This window comes from Hibiscus syriacus, unplaced genomic scaffold (assembly GCF_006381635.1).
Source record: "Hibiscus syriacus cultivar Baekdansim isolate YM2019G1 unplaced genomic scaffold, ASM638163v2 tig00110954_pilon, whole genome shotgun sequence".
NCBI lineage: Eukaryota > Viridiplantae > Streptophyta > Magnoliopsida > Malvales > Malvaceae > Hibiscus > Hibiscus syriacus.
Window position 1 is genome coordinate 634,421 of NW_024062931.1, and position 24,992 is coordinate 659,412.

Consider the following 24,992-nt stretch of genomic DNA (forward strand, 5'->3'; position numbering starts at 1 on the left):
TCAAGCACTTATTTTTGTATTAAGTCATTTTAAAACTTAACGTTATTTTTTTAATGGGGTTCTAAAATGAAAAAAAAAACTTAAGTTTTTAACAGTGTGCACTAAAATGAAATAAAATGTAAACTTTAGGTATGAATTTGAAAAAAAATAAAAGTTTAAATATTAAAACGGATTAAAATTAATAATTTAGATAATAAACATGTGGTTTACACTTTTCTTTAATTTACTATCATAGGACAAGAATAGGCATGGGACCCGAACACGATAGGTTCTGACCCGATCGGGTCAGGGTTTTTTTTTTAATTTGGGTTCAGGTCGGGTCGGGTTTAGCGTAAAAAATACCCGACCTAACCCGAAAAAATATAATTTTATCTTATATATTTAAGAATAATAACAGTAATATCCCTCTATATATTATTTTTTCAATTAAATCATTGTTTTTATTGAATAAAATAATAATATTATTATTATTATTTCGGGTCGGGTTTTTAAGTTATATATCGGGTCGGGGTCAGGTCGGTGGAATATTGTTTTGGTTGGGTCGGGTGGACCAAAAACCATACCCAACCCGACCCATGCCCATCCCTAGTTGTGATGCATGGATAAAAATAAAAATTATTAGTGGAGATAAGTGCACAGAGAGCATCTCGTCGTGTATCTTGCCCGATTGACAATCCCTAATCAAGTAGTGTGGACAAAAAGAGATAAAAAATATTTTAGCAAAGGCTAGTCCTAATATAAAATAATTTTAAATATTGTCCAAATTTATTTTCCTTGTTTTATATTTGTCTATATTTTCTTATATTTTAAGTGATTTTTAAGTTTAAATGAGCAGTTCGATCCTTAAATATCATTACTGTTAAGAGACGTTTGGTTCGCAAAAAAATCATTATCAAGTAATAATTTATTATCAATAGTAGTATTTTTTAGTTAAAATGATGAAACTTGTCATTACCTTCAAATTTTTACGTAATGAATAATTCTCACCATTTTGGACATAAATACCTATAAAATAATGAATTCTTTTTATATGAATCATTCTCAATTCTTATTCTTCGTGTTTTTCTCAAAATTGTCAAGTTAATAATAATAATAATATAACAAAGAGTTTAATTTAATAAAATATTAATAAATTTGAGTAGTTAATTTTTTTTTATTCTTATAATAATTATTTTATAATCTTAAGAGGTGAAAATATTATTAATGTAAAAAGTTTAATTATTTAAAATAATATTTAATTTTGAGTTATTAAAATGTATATCTTATTCATTAAATATAATATATTTGTCCACTTGAGATCATTATATTATATTATATTATATTATATTATATTATATTATATTATTATATTATATTATAAATAAATATGATATTTATAAAATTTATTTAAAAATATAAGTTTGATATACTAATTATAATAATTATATGTTAAATGTATTTTACTTTAAACTTAGATAGTGTAACAATTAAAATACTTTTATAAATTTTCATTCAAATATTTATAATTTAATATTAAAATTTAACTTGTTAAAAAATATATATCATAAGGATAATTTGGTAAAACATGCACTTAAGTAATCTTATATTCCTCCTCGAACCAAACACTCTAAGTTTACATTCTTGCTAAACAAATCAAATATGGTAATACAAAATTCTCAGATTAATGTTACATTAGAATAATTTTATTTCCAAAGATAATCTTGTATTCCGTTAATCAAATGCACCATTAAATGAAATAATGACGATATATAAAAATTTGTTGACGATTTTTAAAAGTTAATGCTTGTTTACAAAATTAAATAAAAAATTGTAATATTCGATTTTTGTCCGGTCTAGTTTTTTTTCAAGGCCCAAACATTTTTATTAAAGTTGATTTTGAAGTCTGGAACATTAACCGAGTTGAAACAAATTTTCAAGCAAGATCCAAACGTTTTCAGGGCATTATGTCTTCTTAAGATAGAATTGGCTTTTAGATAATTTTCCAACGCATTTCGAAACGCCTCAATCTGATATATGGAACTTAGGATATACTCATTTTAGTGAATCAACGCGTGCAGAAAGTTTGATACAAGCGTAATTCGGGAATTTGAATTTATTACTAATTATTTTATCGATTATTTGGGATTAAATTCAGCTTTATACTTTCCATTATTTACTTAGGACAAGTTAGGATTCTTTCGTATTACTTTTCTTAATTACTATATTTAGTATTAATAAAAAGATACTATTTTTTTACTTTTAAGATTTTTAATAGGTACTCTTATTTTCTAACAAGGAATACTTTTTGTTTGTGAGATTCTTTTTCTTTGGAAGGGACTTTTGTTTTGAAGGAGAAAAGAGAGGAGTCACCCAAATTAAGAAATCAAAACCGACTGTGGATTTAAATGAAAAGATATTTACTTTATTTTTATTTTTTTATCTGCTTAAATTCCGCACTATTTTAAAAAAATTATTTTTCCAAAATTGATTTCATTTTAAACTTTTCTTGTAAATGCTCCTTTTTTTTCTTTTCTTTTCTTTTTTTGCTAAATTTTATCGTAGACTCTTTTCTAATCATTTGTTTAACTTAATTTTTTTTCATATTTAACTTGATTGGTTTTACTTATTCATTTTTGTTTTTTTTTAAAAAAAATTGAAGCAAAAGTGCTTCTTAAACACATGACAACTAATAAGTCTAACCGATACAAATGCAAGCAATCTATAGGGTATCTTTCGCACTATTTGCTTTATTTTTTAAAGGAAAAAATATTTACTTTTTTTTATTTTTCTATTTGCCTAACTTCCGTACTATTTAAAAAATTATTTTTCCAAAATTGATTTTATTTTTCAACTTTTCTGATAAATGCACATTTTTTCTAATTATTTTTTTTGCTAAGTTTTATCATAGACTCTTTCCTAATCATTTGCTTAACTTAATTTTTTTCCATATTTAACTTGATTGATTTTACTTATTCTAATTTGATTTTTGTTTTTTAAAAAATCTTTTTGAAGCAAAAGTGCTTCTTAAACACATGACAGCTAATAAGCCTAACCGATACAAATGCAAGCAATCTATAAGGTATCTTTTGCACTATTTACTTTATTTTTAAAGGAAAAGATATTTACTTTATTTTATTTTTCCATTTGTCTAACTTCTGCACTGTTTTAAAAAATTTCTTTTTCCAAAGTTGATTTCATTTTTTAACTTTTCTGATAAATGTTACTTTTTATTTTTTTGCTAAGTTTTATCGTAGACTATTTCCTACATTTGTTTAACTTATTTTTTTCCATATTTAACTTGATTGGTTTTACTTATTCTAATTTGATTTTTGTTTTTTTAAAAAAAACCTTTTTGAAGCAAAAGTGCTTCTTAAACACAGGACAACTAATAAGCCTAACCGCTACAAATGCAAGCAATCTATAAGGTATCTTTTGCACTATTTACTTTATTTTTAAAGGAAAATATATTTACTTTATTTTATTTTTCCATTTGTCTAACTTCCGCACTATTTTAAAAAATTTCTTTTTCCAAAGTTGATTTCATTTTTCAACTTTTCTGATAAATGCTCCTTTTTATTTTTTATTTTTTTGCTAAGTTTTATCGTAGACTCTTTCCTAATCATTTGAAAAAACCTTTTTGAAGTAAAAGTGCTTCTTAAACACAGGACAGCTAATAAGCCTAACCGATACAACTGCGAGCAATCTATAGGATATCTTTTGCACTATTTGTTTTATTTTTAAAGGAAAAGATATTTACTTTATTTTTATTTTTCTATTTGCCTAACTTCCGCACTATTTTAAGAAAATTTCTTTTTCCAAAGTTGATTTCATTTTTCAACTTTTCTAATAAATGCTTCTTTTTTCTAATTATTTTTTTTGCTAAGTTTTACAGTAGACTCTTTCCTAACCATTTGCTTAACTTAATTTTTTTCATATTTAACTTGATTGGTTTTACTTATTCTAATTTGATTTTTGTTTTTAAAAAAAAAACTTTTTGAAGCAAAAGTGCTTCTTAAGCAAGGGCTAACCGATACAAATACAAGCAATCTATAGGTATCTTTCGCACTATTTGCTTTATTTTTAAAGGAAAATATATTTACTTTATTTTTATTTTTCTATTTTCCTAACTTCCGCACTATTTTAAAAAAATCTTTTTCTAAAGTTGATTTCATTTTTCAACTTTTCTGATAAATATTCCTTTTTTCTTTTTTTTTTTGCTAAGTTTTATCGTATACTCTTCCTAATCATTTGCTTAACTTGATTTTTTTTTCATATTTAACTTAATTGGTTTTACTTATTCTAATTTGATTTTTGTTTTTTAAAAAAAAACTTTTTTGAAGCAAAAGTGCTTAAACACGGGACAGTTAAATAAGCCTAACCGATACAAATACAAGCAATTTATAGGTATCTTTCGCACTATTTAATTTATTTTTAACGGAAAAGATATTTACTTTATTTTATTTTTCTATTTGCCTAACTTCCGCACTATTTAAAAAAAAATCCAAGTTGATTTCATTTTTCAACTTTTCTGATAAATGCTCCTTTTTTCTAATTAATTTTTTTTTTGCTAAGTTTTACCGTAGACTCTTTCCGAATCATTTGATTAATTTAATTTTTTTCTATATTTAACTTGATTGGTTTTACCTATTCTAATTTGATTTTTGTTTAAAATAAAAAAAAATTGAAGCAAAAGTGCTTCTTAAACACAAGACAGCTAATACGCCTAACCGATACAAATGCAAGCAATCTATAGGGTATCTTTCCACTTGATAAATGAGAAGATCGCTCCACAAGACCAGATGAAAACCAAGTAATTAGAGAAGATCATCATATAGGAGACTATGTTACGATGAATTTACTGTGAAAAATATCCATCTTGGCTGGTCAATAGTAATAACAACATTGTAACAGTTTCATCCTCGGTAAACAACCCCAAGCAGCAATGTCTGTGAGAATAACCTTAGTTGAAGTACATTGAAACCTGAGGTATGTCGATGTCATTGTCATCATCGTCTTCACAAGCCACAACGACATCCAGGTGCTTTCTATTCGGAGGCAATTCGGCCTTTGTCACTTCCCGGGCTATATCTACAATCTTCTTGTCCATTCTCTCCCTGTGTCGTGGGAACATGCTATTATACAGCAAGCAACTTCCATAAGATATGCTGTAGGCATTCAAGCCCTTGTCCTTGAGCCATTGGATGAGTTTTCTCAATGTTGGGTTGTCTCTAAGGATCCACCGGTCCCAAACAGTCCAGCTCATGTCACCGTGTTTGATGACTTTGGGTGGAACTGGCTCGGCCATAGAGAACAGAGGCAATGCAAGGTTTGCAAAAGTGTTGCGGTAGTCCTCCAGTTTGCGTCCTCCATCAAGAGCCTTGTAAAGCTCCAGACAGACGAGACCTGTGGCCATAGCCGTGTAGGTAGCAATTGCAGGGATGATTCTTCCAGCAATAAACTTGGCTTTGAGCTTATCCACCTCGGGAATGCTGTAGTTCCTGGCCCTCATATTTGCTAGCCCAGCTATTAGATCCATGTGGTAGTTTGTGTCATCATCCTGCAAATTCACGAGTTGGTATTATTATTATTATTATTACTATGGAAAAGCATTTGTTACAGTTCCACAAGTTTCAAAAGTGAAAAGCATACCCAAATGATATACAGCTAAATAATCAGAACAAGAAATACAACAACCAACCTTTTCAAACTGAATAGGTTTCATCTTGAATCCTTGAGGCAATTTTTTTGTGCAAAGTTCTAACTTGAAGATGATTTCATTGACAACTGCTGTATCATCAATAGATGCAGTAGAAAGAGTGGTAGCCTTGTCATCTGTTACGATTTTCGCATCTTTCTTTGGCTGGAAATCTGGGACTGTCACTTTGTCAACAGCGTCTGCCAACATCTTTGGTTGCTTAACCCAATCAGGAATTTGAATGCCAAATGTTTCAGCTCGAAGAATAGAAGCAGCCATAATAAACTGCAGGTGGCTCAAATCAGCTGCTGAGAAATGAAGTGGGTGAGGGAATCGTTTTGGGGCAGACCAGAAGGGAGCCCCAGTACTGGTTGCAGCATCTTCAGGAAACGTATAAATCAGCTGCTTCATACGGTTCACAAAATAGTCCTCAAATCTGAGCAGAAAAGAAGGATAAGGTCAGAAATAAATGCAATTATGCAACAAAGCACTACCTTCGATACTACACATGATTAGATCAAATATCAAAAGTACCTTAGACGAGCCCAGGTGATACAATCCTGGAATGTCACACACTTTTCTTTTTCAAGACATTCAAGAATACGTTCCAAATTATCTCTGGCCTGAGCATCGCCAGCATTCCTTTGTGCAGCTTTATATTCAACTGGGTTCGACAGATAAGCATTCACTTCAGCAGGAGTTTTCTCAAGAAGACCCTCAAACTCAGACCGAGCCCAGGTCAAACAATGATCAATATTGTGAGGAAATGAGTGTACGGTGCACATTGGAGCTTGTTTCTCGGGTGGATCTCTTGAAGCACCATAGTTTTCAGTTAGATGAGGAATAACCATCTGTGTGTTGCATTTAGCACCTAGGGTTCCAGACTCGAGAAGTGGTTTCTGGAAATATAAACATCTCTGATCAACATAAAGCCTGGCATTTACATTATCCAATGCATTAATAACCACAGTTAAATTATCCCAGAAGGTATCATCAAATACGTTTTCGGTCTCAGGAGCCACACGGTTTTGCAAAGCTTCAATATTTAAACAAGGATTTATTGATGCTGCAGCAGAAGCAGCAACTGTGGATTTGGCCTGCCCAATGTTCCAATCCCGGAAAAGAAACTGCCTGCTGAGGTTGCTCTTCTCAATAACATCATCGTCGGTGATTGTCAGCTTTCCTTGGTTACCACATGAAACTCCCATCAGAGCAATATTTTTTAGTAACTCACAACCTAGTGCACCAGACCCCACGATAAACACTTTAGCTTCCTCCAGTTTCTTTTGGAGCTTGAACCCAAACACTGAAATGTGTGCATCATAACGGCTATTTACTGGCCTGAAATCACTAGGGTCCCTGGGCTCGGTTGGAAGGGACTCCACAGAATCAAAATAAAAGAACTGTAGAATCAAATAGTAGAAAATTAGAACTGAGAAAGTGGGGTGTATGAGTTTCAATCAGCTGTAAAGAAAAATTATTAAAATCTTGTTTTCAAGTATCTGTGGTAATAATAAAAAGGAGGAAGATGGGTAGGTTTAATGGCTTCAAAAAGATGTTTGAGCTACAACTCAAGGTATTCCATCCTGCCATTAAGTATAGCTCCTTTCGTTTCGAAAGACTCAATTAAATTGTTAATCCGATAACTCCTCTTCCTCTTCTATGTTAAAACCAAACAAATTTTACCTTCTTGTTTAGTACCCAAAGAAAATTGATCAAGGCACATATAATTCCAACAATTCATGTTTAAGGGTGAGTGGAGTCAATTCTAAAAGTTTGAGATCGAGGTTATGTCAAAATAAGGTATACTTTCGCTAAATCAGAAGTGTGTCCAGTTTCTCTAAATTTGGTTGGGGTCGAAATTTTGAGATTTAGAATCCAAAGATCTTAGATCTTTCACTACCCCAACTTACAATGTTAGAAAATTACAACACTGCTGACAATCTTTCAGTACATTGATAAACTCAAGTTACAGATCAAGTCAATCAGAGGTAGTTAAGACAATATATCAAATTACCAAACCATTGGCCTCTTTAACTATATTAATAGTAAATGAAAAATTCAAAGCCTCTATTTAAAATACAAGCAAATGAAAGTCTCAGAATATAATATAATAACTTAAAGAATGTAAAATTGGGATTAACTAAAGATACTAAAAGTGGAGCAGGCAAAATGTCTCTTCAAAGTAAACACCAGATTGGGTATTGAAGATGCAGAAATGAACTTTATTTCAGACGCATGAACCTAGAAAAATGAGTAGCACCAATAGGTCCACCATGCTTAACTGGCTTGTATGAAATGGAGAACTCAGTAAGGTAATGGCTAATCATTTCACTAAAAAGCAATTAACACAAGGAATAATGAACACTAACATGAAAGAGGGGATGGAACTTTCCAGAGCATGCTTTGACAACCTCTTGTCCTACAATTCCACCAAACATGGCAGCCATAGGATTTAGTACAGCCCTGGAACCAAAGGAAAAGAATCGCAAAAGTTTTGGGTTGATATCTTCCAACCTTCCATCTCCCAAACTCTCATTAATGTTACCGGCAATAGAAATAAGCTTATTAGCATCTTCTTCTGAACCAGCAACAGGAAAACGTCCCAAACCAGAGACAAACTTATCCAATGCTTGGAATGCCAGGTGTAACAGAGGTGGACGGTCAAACTTTGAGAAATCACTCAGTAGAAAGTCACCAGGGTCTTTGAGAGCATCTCTTAATGGTTTAAAATTTAATACCTTGGGCTGTTTCACTTGGGTGACAATTCCACCTTTTATATACCTACCAAAACTAGTGGTGTCCTCCTCAAGAGTAAATGAATATGGCTTTGCACTCTTAATCTTCCTTGGTTTTCCATCATTTAGCTCCGTCATTCCATGAACTTCAGAGAAGACAACAAGATCCCCATCTTGAAACTCAAGCCTTTCATCGTCAACAAATGATACAAGTGCCGGATTGTCATTGCTAATGGACGCAATTATACCTGTGTGAGGATCCTCTCCATCAACATCAACCACAGTGAACCCAGGTCCAAAATCACAAAATATAGAACCAAAAAGACCTCTAACTTCAGCCTTGATGAAAGCTATGGGAGGCTGATGAGTATGACAGTAATCATTGAACTCAATGGCTTTCTCGAAACTGATATCAGTAAATACAACAACCTGAACAAAACAACGATGAAGACTAGTCACACGGATGAAATATGCAGAGAACATAAAAATCATCAAAATTAGAAATGTAATTTAGAGCAAGGATTTATATTAAATTGAACACTTTGTAGGGTAAACACACTTTCCCAGATTTTCTTTTACATCCAATCTCTTCCCAGCTTATAAGTACCTGAACTTAGGGTAATTCTAGAACAAGGAACTTAAAATAACGATAAGGCCAACTTATGTAAAGTATTATCAATTATGTAAATTATAACAAAAATTATGCAAATTATTACTACTTCTGCAATAATTTGATAATCTTTTACGTAGCTTGTCCTTAACTTATCCTTGTTTTAAGTTCCTTATTTTGGAACCACCCCTTAACTTAGTTTTACTCCTAACCAAATATGTAAATAGTTGAATTTTGAGATTATTTGGTCAAGCTTCAGCATTACTTCCGTAGGTTTCTTATGAAACGTAAGAGAACAATCCTAGATTCAGTTAACCTTTAATACTTCGAATATAATATAACATGGTAATCAAATATAAATTTGGAGAGATCCAATGATGAGGAAGTACCTGAAAGTCAGAAAGTTGTTCCTTTGTTAATTTTGTTGTTAAGGTGGAAATGATCACTGCATTGTTAAGTTCTTGTAATTTTTGGACAGAGGCAAGAGCCCTGTTTTTACCAACATCCCTCTCAGAGAACACAAAGTTACTGGACAAATCCCACAACTGCAATGCCCCTTCATCATGCAAAGTCACAGACTTGACACCAGCAAGAATAAGATATTTTGCTTCACAAGCAAAATACATAAAAGTATCAGTGGAAAAATCAGCCCTGATGCTGCAAGAAAAATGTACCAAACAAATATAAGACATCAAGATCCCAACCATGCCAATAAAATGGGGCGTTAATCAATAACTATCATATATAAATCATACAAGGTAACCGAAACATAGTTTTGAACCCAGGGGCGGGAGCAATCATGAATTCCATAAAAGTTCATAGATGTATTGAGTTCTAAAATAATTTTAAGCTGGTAATTTTCAACGATCACTTAGAACCTCAAATACCAAAGTTTTCACAAGAAAATTCGGAGAAAGACACGACCCAGCAAATGAAATCATTATAAACAAGACAAAACAAATTTTAAAACCCTAAATATCAATTCATCAAAATCTAATCAGCTTTTACAACGCATAATTCTGTACAAACAGTCTATCGAAATTCAACTGGATCTATCTTGATCAAAAGGAAATGCAATTATGCCTCTGATTCGATACAAACCAGTTAAAAATTAAGAAAAAAAAAAGATAAAAAAATCTAAGTTCGAAAAATTCACACCAATCTCAGCACCAAGACCCTGCATCCCGGATATAAGAGTATTCGACGCGAAAAGCCGCCTCATAGTCTCACGGCCATAAACAGCTAGCTGCCGGCTATGCAGATCCTCATCGATTTCAGCATGATTCGCATCGCCAAGAGCCATGGTCGATGGTGAAGATCCAACAACCCTACTATTACTGCGATATCCGATTCCTCCTACTATTACACTATTACCGCCGTTCCTGGCCGTCGATTCGTTATCCGCGGCAGCGATGGTGGAGCTATCAAGGCGGTGCTTCTTGAAGGATGATGCGGATGCACCCTTGTGGTTGGTGTTGCCGGAAGTTTCGGGATCAACTTCTATAACCATTCTTTCATCAGAAGCACTTCTCTTTCTAGGAAGCATATAGATAGGTGAACTGCCGAAAAGACCACAGAAACCAATTGAAATTACGGTAATGCCACCACAATAGAATATTTTTAGGGCAAACTATGCATATAGTCTCCTATGTTTTCGCTTTTATCAACTTTGATCACCAATTTAAAAATTAAGGGGGAATGACCTCTAATATTATTTATATATTTGATTTTAGTCTCTAATATTATCGATTCATTTAATTTTAATCTCTCATCTATTAAATCCCATTTGATTTTAATCTCTTAGCTATGTTAGGGACTTAAACAAAAGGAGTTAACGAAAATTAATGGTTAAGGAACTAGAATCGAACGTAACAATAATGTTAGTGATCATTACCCTTAATTTTTAAATTAGTAACCAAAATCGATCAAATAAAAAATATAGGGAACTATCCGCATATTTTACCCTATTTTAATAAGCATGTTTGTCGACGAGAGGAACAAAGTTTTGGTAGAAATACCCACCAAGATCGAAACTGAAATTATAAAGCCCACGACAAAACCTAACTTGGCATTCAATTGATTCAAAGATTTCAAAAAGAAAACAGCAAATAAAGAACACCGATTAAGACAATCACCAATAGAAGACTAGGGACACGAAGTAATTGGATTCCGTAGTAGATGAATTGTTATTCGAGAATCATAAATATTAATAGTGAATTTCAAAAACTCGACTTGAAAATATCAATAGTGGATTCGGGTTTGAGTCAAACTAGACTCGATTTGAAAAATCGACTTTTTTGACTTGAAAAAACTTACTCAAAATGACTTCAAATTGTAATTTCATAAACTCGACTTGAGAAAATTTCAAGTTCAAATAACTTCAAAATTTTTAATAAATAATGGATTAATTTTCAAGTTTAAGTTGAATTTTTCAATATGATATATGTATATTACATATGAACAAATATGAACAAATATATATGTATTGTATTTTTTTTATCAAAAATCACATATGAATGGATTGTTATATATATGTAATTAAATTTAAACAAAAATTCGACTTCACTCGATTTGACTCGAATTTTATAAACTCGACTCGAAAAAATTTCAAGTCAACTCGAAATTGTAAAATAGGATTTGTCAACTTAAATAACTCAAATTTTTTGACTCAATTCGATCGAACACTCATCCCTAGATATCAAGGGTGTAAGTGTTCAACATCAAAAGGTTAAAAGTTATATTTTAACAATTATTACCTTATATTTACCCATATTAATAATAAAAAAACAATAGAAGAATAGGGAAAATTCTAGAATATTTGAAATGCACTATTAATTTATAAGATAAAATTTATAAATAATCATTAAATTATGTTTAAAATAATATGAGCATATATTAAATTTTTAAAAATTACATAATGAATATTAAACTTTGATTTTTGTTATAAAATAGGTACACACTATTAACTATTATTAAAGAGATAATGTAACATGTTAAATTAATAAAAATATCTCATTTGATTCTTTAACCATAATTAAATTTTTATTTTTAACATTTTTTTATATTTCCAAATAAAATAGAACCAAAACGTAAAAATTATGCTCTTTTAAAAAATAATTAGTTATTAAAGAAAAATTAAATAATAGGTAAATGACCAAATATGTAATTTACACTTAAGCAAGGTCTTGAGTTCGAGTTCATGTGTATGCAGAAAATCTCCACTGGAAGACTCACCCACCAAAATTAGGTATGTGAAGCGGGTCGATCCTAATTGGTCAAAACGAAGCCTTGTAACAAGGAAATCAACCAAAAAATAAAACAAATATATTTTTTAAAGATACACATGTGCCTATTTTTTTACATAAGTAATGTTATGCCAACATTTATTGTTGTTCTATTGTTTGACGTGGGTCATTGTTAGATAATCACGACTACTTATGGTGTAATGAAAAGTCAAATAAGTCGTATCTATGTGCGAAGATTGGATGTAGGTGGAACGTGTAAAACAATTATATTTTTAGTTCTTTTAAAATAAATTTTAACTATTGGGTCTATTTCCATAATACTAAAATTAGTTCTAAGACCTGTAACTGTAATCTTTGATCTATCACGACTACTACATAAAAACATCTTATTTAAAATAAAATATACAAGTGAATTTATTATTAAATTAATCAACATGCTTGAACCATCAAGTAATCTCGATGGTCGAGATTAAATAGAGTATTATTATTTTTTTAAAGTCTTGAATTCGAGTAATTGTGTTTACAATATGTGTGTATTGTAAATGGTTAGAAAAGATTCTAAACATATGCTACCATTTTAATTAGCCAAACTATTAAAAAAGTTAATCAACATACTTTAATATAAGATAAACCTTGATTTCCCTACAATCAAACTTTATAAGTTTCTTTTTTTTAGATCAAACTAAGGTGATTACGAAGTTGTATCTGATCTAAATACTCTCAACCATTTCACAATGTATGCTCAATCACCCTGCGACAACTGCTAGTGCTCGAACCCGTGACCTTTAGGAGCAACAACGATTCCTTTAACCACAGGGCGACAGCTGTTGGTGCTCGAACCCTTGACCTCTATAAACAACAACGATTTTTTTAACCACTGAAGTAAGTTGGTTCGTGCATAAAACGAGGGATGCAACACAAGGACTTCTCAAGAGGTCACTTATCCTAGTACTATCGCCCGTACACGCTTAACTCCGGAGTTCTTATGAGATCTGATATATTAGTGCTGGTATGATCGCACTCAATTTTCTAAGTTTCAAACAAGTAAAAATGATAAATTATAGTTTAGGTAAAAAAATATTATATACAGAATTGAGGGTTTGTTTACTAATGTCGACACCGTTTTTCGTCTGGGCAGGGAAAGATTGATACCGACCCGGGAGTTTTCTCTTTTGAAAAAGAATTTCGAAATGTGAGAAGTCGCCACCAATCATTTAAGGCACGATTGGGACACCGTAAAAACCAAGTGAGTTTAATAAAATATTTTAATTTTATAAAAATGTAAGTTTTAAGGTCTGTGAAAATCTAGAAATCGTGTTCGGAAGTCAGTTACGCGTGTGGAAGGATTAACACCCCCACAAGCGCCCAAAAATTGGTACCTAGTTGATTACCCTATATTTAAAATTGGAAATTTAAGTTCGATCTTTATTTAATTTGAAAATCATTACGGATGCAAAGTTGAAAAGGGTATTAGTTTATTGAGACTGATAACATTCGCTCCCAATCGTAAATGCGGGAGATCAACTATTGTGCCTAATAACTGAATATTGCCTCGTTTTTAGAAAATCACGATGCGGTCTTTGAGAAGGATGTCGACTTATTTCGAGAATCACCAATAGTCACCCCCTGAGCATACTTACAGGAAATATACCATTAATTCTCTAATAAGTGAACATTGCCTTAGGTTTAAAAAAATAATGCAATCAAACAAATTGTTATTTAATTCTAATTAAGCTTAGGTAAATTAAAGGTTTTTCTAGCTTAAGGTGTCAAATTATGAAAATTAAAGGACCTAGAGGCATAAACCTAAAAGTGTAGACTCTAATATTAACCCTATTTGATTTTAATCAATTATCAGATCGAATAACCGAGATGATCCCTCGAGCATTGAGGCGAGGGCCAACTCAAATTATTCTCTAAATTAAGGGACTCAGTTTGAAATTAAGCATAAAATGAAGGCTCGAAAATATTAACCTATTAAATTTTAATTATTTGTGTAATTCGAATAATTAATTCGGGACTTCGAGCAAAAGCGAGAACCAAATTAAGAATTCGTTTAAATTTAAAAATTAATTATGAATCGAATAATTAAGGAGTCGAGTGACTAAATTAAAATTAATATTAAGGTAAATGCTAAGGATAAGTAATTATATTATCATATACTCTCAATGTAATATATTATTATAAACTAATAAAATGTGTTCGATATATTCATAAATAAAAACAAGTAATATGTACCTAATATAATATAAGTAATATAAGATATATTTAATAAATGTAAAATATAATGTGAATATAGTAAAAACATATCACAACATTTGATGATAATAAAATAATAGAAAGTTAGATATATACATACATATACACGTAAACATAGGAGAATAATTGTTAATCCCATACAATTAATACAAACATATTTGTACAAATAAACATATATTCATGCAATTAATGTTTAGCTATTACCATGAAGTAAATGCAAATGTAAATATGATGAATAATTTTTAATGGGCTAATATTAAAGGAAATAAATACAAATGCTAACATGATTCTAAAATGGATGGAAAGTAAGCTTATTTGGTAATTACATGTGAATAAAGTAAACTAAAATAAATGTAGACTTAATTATACAAAATAATAGTAAATTTGACTAAATTAATAAAAAAATAAACGATCATAATTATATTAAATAAGTAAATAAAAATATAGATTAAAATTAAAAGGCTAGATGACAATAGTAAGGAACATCCTCTATGGAGTTTGATTTGGAAGCTAGAAGTTCCACAAAGAATTCGTACTTTTCTTTGGCTATTATTCCATGATCGAATTCTTACCAATGCTGAACGATCTCGTTGGCACCTTTCTAGCCTAGTGGATTGTAAGATTTGTGGGGCTGTTAGGGAGGATGCTGACCATATTTTACGTCATTGCAGTATGGCTATGAATCTGTGGGTAAGGGTTATCAAGCCTGAGAAGTTTAATGAGTTCTTGGCTCTTCCTTACAAGATTTGGATTGAACGTAACTTAAGGGCTACTGAAGTGTATGAACGAATGAATGATAATTGAGATATTCACTTCTCTGTTTACTGTTGGCACCTTTGGAAACGAAGATGTAGTATTCTCTTTGATCCAAATTATGTGGAAAGAGAGGAGTTCATTTATCGTTGCGATCGCTTTGTTGATGATATTGTGATTGCTAAGGTTAGCACCACTAATTCTAGTCCATCGATATCTAGAAGTATTTTGTCTTGGATTCAGCCTCCCACGGGTTGGATTAAGGGAAATTTGGATGGGGTTGTAAGAACGTGTGATAATATGGCGGCTGCAGGAGGTGTTCTGCGCAACTCTGAGGGAGAATGGATTTTTGGTTTCACGCGTAGCCTAGGAAGGTGTTCGATTCTTACCGCTGAGTTGTGGGGTGTTCATGATCTCTTGTTGCATGCTTGGAGGCTAGGAATTTGAAAAATTGAACTGGAAACCGATAATCTAGAGGTTATGAAGATCTGCACTTTTTCTTCGGTTGCGCTTCTGGGGAGTGCTTTGGTTACTAAAATCCATGAACTGCTCGAACTTGAGTGGATCATAAAGGTATCACATGTATTTAGGGAGTAAAATATGGTTGCGGATAGGCTGGATGCTTTGAGTCGAAGAGCCCCCATTGATGCTACTGTTTTCTTAGAGCCACCTTCGGAGTTATCTTCCACGCTGCTGCGAGATCTTCAAACCTCTAGCTAATTATTGTCTTATTGGTTGTCCCTTTTTCCCATATGTATGGGGTAAGGGGGAGGTAAGATAGTAGGCTACCCCCAACACCAGGTTGAGAGCAGCTTCCGTAAGAGACCTCCGAATTATGAAATGCTCTCCGTGGGACTCGATCCCACGACCTCAAGGTTAAGAACCTTGTGCTCTACCAACTGAGCTGGATGGTCATTTCTAATTCTTGTCTTATTGTTATATCCAAAAAAAATTAAAAGGCTAGAACACTAAATACAAAAAAAGTAAAGTGTTGAAATTATGGACTAAAATAGAAAACATGTGTGAAATTAGAGGGACCTAAAGGAAAATAAATCATTTATTTAAGTCTAAAAAAATATGTTCAAATAAAAAGGAAAAACTACAAAATAAGTCAACAAAAATTTGAAAAAAATTAAAATATCAATACACATGAGCAAAGTATAAAAATACTCTAAAATAGGATAATAAAAAGAGATTATACCAAAAATTACAAAGAACAAAGAGAAATGGAAAATTCTGAAAACGGTTCCTTCTAGTGACCTTTTTGTAAAAATACTGGAATTATTGGTAGACTAAAAAGCAATTTTCCTCGAAATTGTTCTATAAATACAACATTTTCTCCTTTTTTATATTTTTTTTTTCATTTTTTCGGTTTAAAAAAGAGAGAGAGGCTCTCCCCTCTATAGAATCCGGCCATCGTCGGTCGTCTGGTCATCGCCTGCCTGGCAGCCGTCTCTGGTGGCCCTTGGCCACCAAAATTCACAGTAAGGCTCGTTTCGGGCTCCTCGTCACGGATCTAGGCTCGGTTTAATACGAAACGGCTTCCATCGTATTGAAAACGGCCGAGACCGTTCAGCTTTTCGGGTTTCAGTGACTCCTCCGACGATTCAAGGTTACCCCGATTCCCTCCTTTTTTATTTTTTCGTATTATTTGCTGTAAGTATGCTGGGATCGTTGGTTGTTAGACTGAAAAAAACTACGTATTTTCTATTTATTTTTTGTTCGAACTGTGGGTTTTTATTTCAAAATATGTATTATTTTTTTAAAGAAAAAGAACTAAAGATATTGTTTATTCGAAAAAACTAAAAAAGAACCCTCTTTTTTTGGGTCCAATAGTAATAACAGTAACAAAAAACAAAGAAAAATAAACGAGAAAGGCCTTCGAAATTAGGAGAAAAAAATAACCTGGGAACTCTGTTGTTTATTTCTTTAAAAATCGGATTACAGTGTATCTTTTAGAGAGACTTCTCTGTTTTTTTCGCAGGGGTCTTTATACTTGTTTTACATAAATGAAATCATCATTTTTTCTTGTTTCTTCTCTCTTGTTTTTGCAGTGGAGTGAGGTTGGGGCTGGCGTGCAGGGCCAACTTTCCTCTGGTTGGTGCAGGAAATGGTGGCCAGCGGTTGGGGGAGAGGGGCGGCTGCTAGCTAGGCTAGATTAGGCCCGGGTCGGGTCTATAGTTGGGTCCCGGGTCGTTTGTTTCTTGGCTTAACTTGGGCCAGTAAAAAATGGTGTTCACAACTAAATATATATGAATGTGTGCGTGCCAATGATAGTAAATTTAATATAATAGAAATTAGCAAAATTTTACTTGCCCCAAATTCTTTTATTAGCAAGAATATTTACAATCCATTTAATGGATTCAATGTGTTATAAAAAATGTACCATTAAGAGCAAGAAACTAATTTCAAATTTTAATCGTTCTTTTTCCTTTTATATGTCAAACACGCATTTGTACATTCATTTTGTGCATGTCCAATTAGATCAGTGTATATTAATTTTTAATATACAAACAACGTATTCTCAAACATACATTTTTTATTAATCCGAGATAAATACATCACTCAGCACTAACAATTGCAAAGAAAATAGTCTAGAGATTATAACTCAAGACCTTTGACTCATGAGAGCAATGCTCTGACTAACTGAGCTACAAGATCAATGATTTTATTATTTATTAATTAGCTTAATTTTTTTACTTCATAATTTTATTCAAATTTGTGATAAGTAGGAAGAATTATGGAACATTGATATATTATTTACATGTGCATTGTTTTAGGGATAAAATAAAATATATAAGTGAATTTATTATTTAAATTAATCAAATATAATTGAACCCATCAAGTAGTCTCAATAATTAAAGAGTGTTATTTTTTTTAAAGTCTTAAATTTGAGCAGCTGCGTCTACATGGTATGTACATTATAAATAGTTAAAAAAGATTCTAAACATATATTATCATTATAATCACTTAAACTATTAAGAAAGTTCATCAACGTACTTTAGTATAAGAGAAAAATTGCTTTTCCTACAACCCAACTAAGTTTCAAATAAATAAAAACGATAGATTATATTTTATGTAAAAAAATTATATACAGAGTTGAGGGTTTTGTCTACTGAATATAGTTTTTATACATGTGAATAATAGGGTTTAGGATTTATTATGTACGTATGTTCGACATGATGAAGGCTGGATTGAAAATGGACTTTGAAATAAATGGTGTTATATATTTTTCAAATGGGTAAATTTTATATTTTGTCATTTATATATCACTTAATTTATGTTTTGGTCACCCAATTATAATTTTATTTAAAAAATATACTTAATGTTATGTTTTGATTCTGTTTTGATCACTCACAATGATAATATTAATGTGATATTTTTTTAAGTTGATGAAACATTATCTTACTATGACATAAATATTTTATTAATTTTTAATGATAAGTGAGCAAAATAAACTCAAAACATAATTTTTTATAAATTTTAAAAATATTTTGAATTTTTAGTAAAATTTTCAATTTTAAATTTTAGAATTAGAATCAAATTGGCAAAAAAAAAAGAAAAAGAAATAAATATTATATTTTAAGAATCAGGACCAAAACTAATACTTTTTTTTTGGAAAGTAAATAGCAGGATTTATTAAACTAAAATATGAAAACAAAGTCATTAACAGCTGGCCCGCTGTTTGGGAAACCGAGAAAACATAAATAAAAAAAAGCAATCAAAAAATAAAAACAACTTTTCTAAACTTAACCTAACTCACAATCCGGCCGATTCTCTCCCCATTATCTCTGAGAACTCAATGAAGCTCATCAATTGGGAGGTTCAACATCTGGTAGAGCATTGGTCTTTTTCTACTCTTCAGCAAGCGTCTTGAGCGATGGCAATCTCTCTCCGATCCTCCAATATCTGTATAGTCGCATGCTCGGGGGCTTCCTCTATCCAGTACCTATCCTCGTTGTCGTCAATTTCATCGTTGGTTACGAGGTGAGCGACTCTGTTTCCTTCTCTCGGTGTGAATCTGAAATCACAAGAGTCAAAGCCCTTTGCTATCAATGAAGCTCATCAATTGGACGTTAAACATTTGGTAGAGCATTGGTCTTTTTCTACTCTTCAGCAAACCTCTTGAGGGATGGCAATCTCTCTCCGATCCTACAATATTTGTATAGTCGCATGCTCGGGGGCTTCCTCTATCCAGTACCTATCCTCGTTGTCTTCAATTTCATCGTTGGCTACGAGGTGAGCAACTCTGTTTCCTTCTCTCGGTGTGAATCTGAAATCACAAGAGTCAAAGCCCTTTGCTATTTGTTTGATTTTCCAGATTAAGGCACTAATTTCAGATTTATCTGGGTTTGAGGATTTTTAATTTTTCTGTTATTGCTCTGGAGTCACCTTCGAGAATAACCCGTCGAAATCTCAGATCTGCTGCTAGTTGGAGACCATGACCCGCTGCTATAGCTTCTGCTGCAAACGCGGATGAGACATGTAAGGTCAGTCTTCTGCATGCTCCCATCTCATAGCCTTAGTCGTTTCGTATTACGATTCCTGGCTATGTATTGGTCTGATGATTTGCGTTTTGCGTCGTAATTAATTTTGACTACGTTGTCTGGGGGTGGTTTCCATTTTGTTGGCTCCAATCTCGTCGGTCCTTTTATCCTGCTATTCGTTATGGCGAACTGTTGACACTGATTCTTTATGAAAGAGGTAACATTACTGTCGTGTTTTGCCCTTCGTTGGTTCTTCTGTTTCTCGCATACCAGAGGACCCAGATGGTAACTAAAATTTCTCCGTGTTTGCCTGATGTAGTGTTGTCCAGTATCCAACTTAGCCATTCCTTGATGTTCCATTGTGAAACTTGCACCGGCCTTTGGCCAAACTTCTTGTGGCTTACAATCTCTATCAATGTGTAGGCTTGATTCTGTTTGATTTGGGCATAGCGTACATAATGAGTCGTTTATTACTCTTCTTGTATGTAGCATCTGTTTTGTTGGGGCATAGTTGTTGCAAAGTTTCCAGATTTGTATATTGACTTTCCTTTGGCATCGAGTATCCCATAGCTTTTTAGACATCAATGTATATTCCTCTTCCGTGCTCACCCTGTGCATAAGTAGTTTGTAGCGACTTCGGACAGTGTAGTCCCCTGAGTGTTCTCCTCCCCAAACCTTAGCATCTCTTTGATCGAATCTTAAGATCGAGATAGATTTAATCGCAGTTGCCTCTTCTGGAGTAAAACTTCATCTATCAATTCTTCTCCCCATTTCCTTGAATCTTGGCATATAAGATCTGGAACTCTTACAATATTGTCTCTTTGTGGAGATGTTATTTTCTTTGGAAAATCCCCTGGCGCTCTAAATCTAGGAAACTCATTCCTCCTTCCTCTTTGAGTTTACTTGAATTTCCCCATGAACTCCAGTGTATTCCTCGTTGTTTCTATGACTTTTGCCACCAAAACCTGTTGAGGATTCTTTCCAGTTCATCACACAATGTTTTAGGTAATAAGAAGCAATTCATATCAAATAATGGTAAAGCCTGCAAAACTGCTTTTATGAAAACTTCTTTTCCTCCTTGTGATAATGCCCGAGTACTCCAGTTATGGATTCTTGCCCACATCATCTCTTTCATCTCGATAGATGTTTGTCTCTTATTCCTGCCTATCAGTGTGGGTAAACCCAAATATTTTCCCGGATTGGATATATTCTCCACTTCCAGAATTCGGCTTACATCACTTCTATTAGAATCAATAACATTCGTGCTGAAGAAGAGGCCGAATTTATCGAAATTTATGAGCTGTCCTGAGCTATCTCCATATTTTCAAAGAATTTCTTTCAAATTACCTGCCACTTTTGCTGTTGCTTCGCTGAAAATTAGACAATCATCAGCGAATAAGAGGTGTGTTATAGTTGGAGCGTATCTGTTGATTTTTACTCATTTCAAAATACCCTTTTCTTTCTATCAAAAAAAAAAAACCCTTTTCTTCCGCTTTCCGTAGGAGAAATGAGAGGCCTTCACTGCATAGAAGGAAGAGATAGGGACTCAAAGGGTCTTCTTGGCGAAGGCCCCGGTGTGGTTTAAATTGTTGTCCTGCTTCACCATTAACAATTATTGAGTATGAGACTGATGAGACGCATCGGTTGATTATGTTTATCCATCTTCTGTCGAAACCTAGCTTTTCCATTACAAGCCATACATAAGGCCATTCAACCCGATCATAGGCCATTATATTACAAACCGAGAAGGAGAGAAGGTTAGTTTTGACATTGACAAATGAACATCTTTTCACAATATGATTTCTGCTTGTAGCATAGAAGGTTTCTCCATTGATTTTACAAGAACTCGGACCATCTTTTGCCCATAGAGGCGAATCCTCTGAGGGCTGATCGTTATTATTCAAATGCCACAGTTTGTACATTTTGAATATAGCAAACTGCTTATTTCCTCATGTGATGGTGATGTTTCAAGAGGCGAATGCTCCTGTTTGTTTCCAGTTTAATTAATTTACGGGCAAAACACAACCAACTGTGATGTTCACAGACAGTGCTGTCCAACTGCAAAAGTCCTGCTCCAACGATGTCATTTAGAGCCAATGAAGAGCTGTTTTAAAATTTTATGGATTTAGTGCCAATGAATCATTTGCTTGGGTATTTCTTTAGTGATTTCATATATACTTGATTGTATATTATATAGTAAACAAAGATTCGGACATAAAACTTCGCTAAAAATATTGTAATTTGGATACACAACTGTTTTTTCATATTTCTATGATGCATAAAGTTTGACCCTTATGGCTTCTTAAACTCTATAGATCCTTCATTACCTGAAAACTATGCGACCCCATCAGCTGCTTGAGCAAATGGTTTGTACTGCCTTCAGAGCATCAGCTGACACTCTAAGCCAGACAAATTTTGGAAGCTTGAAGCAGATGAACATGAAAACGGACCAACTCTACCGACTATGGCATCTACGTTAAGGACTATGCAAGGTATTGTCCGTCATTCTTAGAAGTTTCCACTTTGAAATTGAGATTAATTATATTTCAAGCTCTTTTGTATGTTGCAGTCAACCTATCATCTAATGTCAGTAAGACAATTGAAGACCTCCGTCAGCTTTGTGTCGTTTTAAAATTTTATGGATTTATTGCCAATGAATCATTTGCTTGGGTATTTCTTAAGTAATTTCATATGTACTTGATTGTAGATTATATAGTAAACAAAGATTCGGACTTAAAACTTCGCTAAAAATATTGTAATTTGGATACAACTGTTTTTCCATATTTCTATGATGCATAAATTTTGACCCTAATGGCTTCTTAAACTCTATAGATCCTTCATTACCTGAAAACTATGCGACCCCACCAGCTGCTTGAGCAAATGGTTTGTACTGCCTTCAGAGCATCAGCTGACACTCTAAGCCGGACAAATTTTGGAAGCTTGAAGCAGATGAACATGAAAACGGACCAACTCTACCTGACTATGGCATCTACGTTAAGGATTATGCAAGGTATTGTCCATCATTCTTAGAAGTTTCCACTTTGAAATTGAGGTCAATTATATTTCAAGCTCTTTTGTATGTTGCAGTCAACCTATCATCTAATGTCAGTAAGACAATTGAAGACCTCTGTCAGCTTTGTGTCATTTTTGAACATGTTGAGAAGTTGTTAACACTTGCAGCTTCTCTTCATCGTAAATTTAGACAAGAACCACGTATCGCACATGCCATTTTCAGTTACTTCTAATACTTTAACCTTCCAACCATGGAAACAGGTTCTGTGGATGTAGTTACTGAGAAGGTAAATAGCCTCAATGCCGTGAATCTCCTCAGTTTTAGCATTCTAACTGATTAAACCCTCTGTTCTCATGGTATTGGTGAATCACTATTCTAGATGGATATATTTTCAGAGGACTATTTCTTTAGGAAGGCCATTTGATTTCAGTTTTATGCTTCTGAATAAAATCAAAACGAAAAAAGTCGCAAATATTCAGCAGTTTTCTACTACGTCTTGTTTGAACATGGATTTTTCTAATGAAAACTTTCCTGCTATTGTCTGACTACAATTTCTCTTAACATTGCTGCTGCATTAGGAATTTGTCATGAAGTTGCAACTCAGGATGAGAGACAAGTTGTGTCGAGACTCGGATGATTTTATTCAGAAGCATAAAACTGAAATCAAATGGCCCACCGTGAATCAGTCGTGGAGAAAAGTTTTAAGCATGGGCAATCATCTTAATGGCCATGAACCGATTATCAGGGAGATCATCTTTAGAATGTCTGATAACGCCAGTGGCAATCAATACACAACCAGCAGCCCCAGGGTTTATAAACACGAAATAGAAACATATCAGATTTATACACGTGGAACCTCAAATGATCTTCGGGTAGCACTTGCTATCACAACATATGATTAAATTCCATTTCAAATAATGTATTTACAATAAATTGATTCGTAGTTTTATTCATTTTATGGTTTTTTTTTACTAAATAAACTGAGTTTTGGGGGTTTATATTCACCTTTTAGAATGTTAGCAATTTAATGTATCTAGCAACTGGATATTGCCCATTATAGCAGATCAAATATTTTGCTTTTGAATACATGCATTTTTTTGTATAGGCTCTAGATAATGGAATAAGTGTTGAAATATGTCACCAGTCATTTACTTTATCGAAGTTGTGATATTCAGTTATTTTAGTATTCGAGAGGTAAAAAATATATTTTCATTTTTCAATTTAAAAATCGTAATAACAAAATTTATTGACATGCAGATCATTGACATCTTAGTTCCAGCTTTGTTTATTATGTATATTTAATAACAAATTGTTTAATATGTATATTTAATAACAAAATAATTATTGCTTTGTTGATGCTTTTAACAATGATACTTAGTTCATTTTAGTAGTATTTCTCAACTTTGTATTTCTAATCTCATTTTTTTCTTACAAGCATTTCATCGAATATCTATGTTTCACCTGAGATGACCTGTATCTAACATTACACTTAGAATCGTTGATGATCCCGATAGTCCCTTGATCGGATCTTCTTTCAATGGACTCTTATTCAAGTCAACACTTCCACATAATTCAAAATTAGATTAGAATTTCTCATGCATCCCCTACTGAAAAGTTACGTTGGAAATGAGAAGAGAGAAGCGAAAAAAGAAATTCGAGATCAAAAAAGAATTTAGGGTTTTAAATGAAATTAAGATTGTGTTGCGAGTTTTAAAAGTTGAGGGGTCTAAATACAAGCGTCTGAAAAGTTCAGTGATCATATTACAAATGTACTAACGGTAGTATAACGGTGTCAAACGGCCGTTTACGTCGGGGATTATATTGTAAACGAACTAAATATTGGAGGACTGTATTACAAGTTTTAAAAGTTGGGAGACCTAAATTAAAGTTTTAAAAAAGTTTAGTGACCATTACTATACTTTACCCTTAATTTAATTTAGTATTATTAGAAGTTAAGATAAATTTCTGGTAAATTTATCTATATAAAGAAATGGACGTTCCCTATTTGAAAGAAAAAAGAAATCAAGTTACAATAAGTAGATTAAGTAAGTCAATATGACTAACTTCTTCTATTTGATTTATTTACCTCATAAAAGCGTGTATTCACTTCCAAGTTTCAAGCCCATCCAGATGGGCAGAGGCAAAACCTATCCTTTCACTGTAATATTTTATTGAGGAAAAGAAAAACAGACATCTTTTCACAATCTTAGAGG

The 24,992-nt window shown here is 32.6% G+C and overlaps 1 protein-coding gene, 1 long non-coding RNA gene and 1 pseudogene across 3 annotated transcripts; 1 reads left to right on the forward strand and 2 right to left on the reverse strand.

Annotated features, from left to right (window-relative positions):
- Positions 1-4,784: 4,784 nt before the first annotated feature.
- LOC120148150 (ubiquitin-activating enzyme E1 2-like) lies at positions 4,785-10,568 on the reverse strand. Its single transcript, XM_039161333.1, has 6 exons — positions 10,181-10,568; positions 9,412-9,629; positions 8,047-8,841; positions 6,209-7,077; positions 5,678-6,110; positions 4,785-5,536 (listed from the first exon to the last, which is right to left on the reverse strand). The coding sequence occupies exons 1-6, from the start codon at positions 10,566-10,568 to the stop codon at positions 4,940-4,942; spliced, it is 3,300 nt and encodes a 1,099-aa protein (XP_039017264.1). The 3' UTR covers positions 4,785-4,939.
- Positions 10,569-13,174: 2,606 nt separating this feature from the next.
- Positions 13,175-13,290, reverse strand: LOC120148238 (annotated as a pseudogene).
- A 7,875-nt stretch (positions 13,291-21,165) lies between these two features.
- LOC120148197 lies at positions 21,166-23,881 on the forward strand. 2 transcript variants are annotated; one of them, XR_005518349.1, is made up of 5 exons: positions 21,166-21,523; positions 22,082-22,258; positions 22,599-22,776; positions 22,854-23,065; positions 23,358-23,881. It is a non-coding gene; the product is annotated as an uncharacterized LOC120148197 (long non-coding RNA). The 2 variants fall into 2 exon arrangements; XR_005518350.1 differs by lacking the exon at positions 22,854-23,065 and having other exon boundaries at positions 21,180-21,523.
- The last annotated feature ends 1,111 nt before the right edge of the window (positions 23,882-24,992 follow it).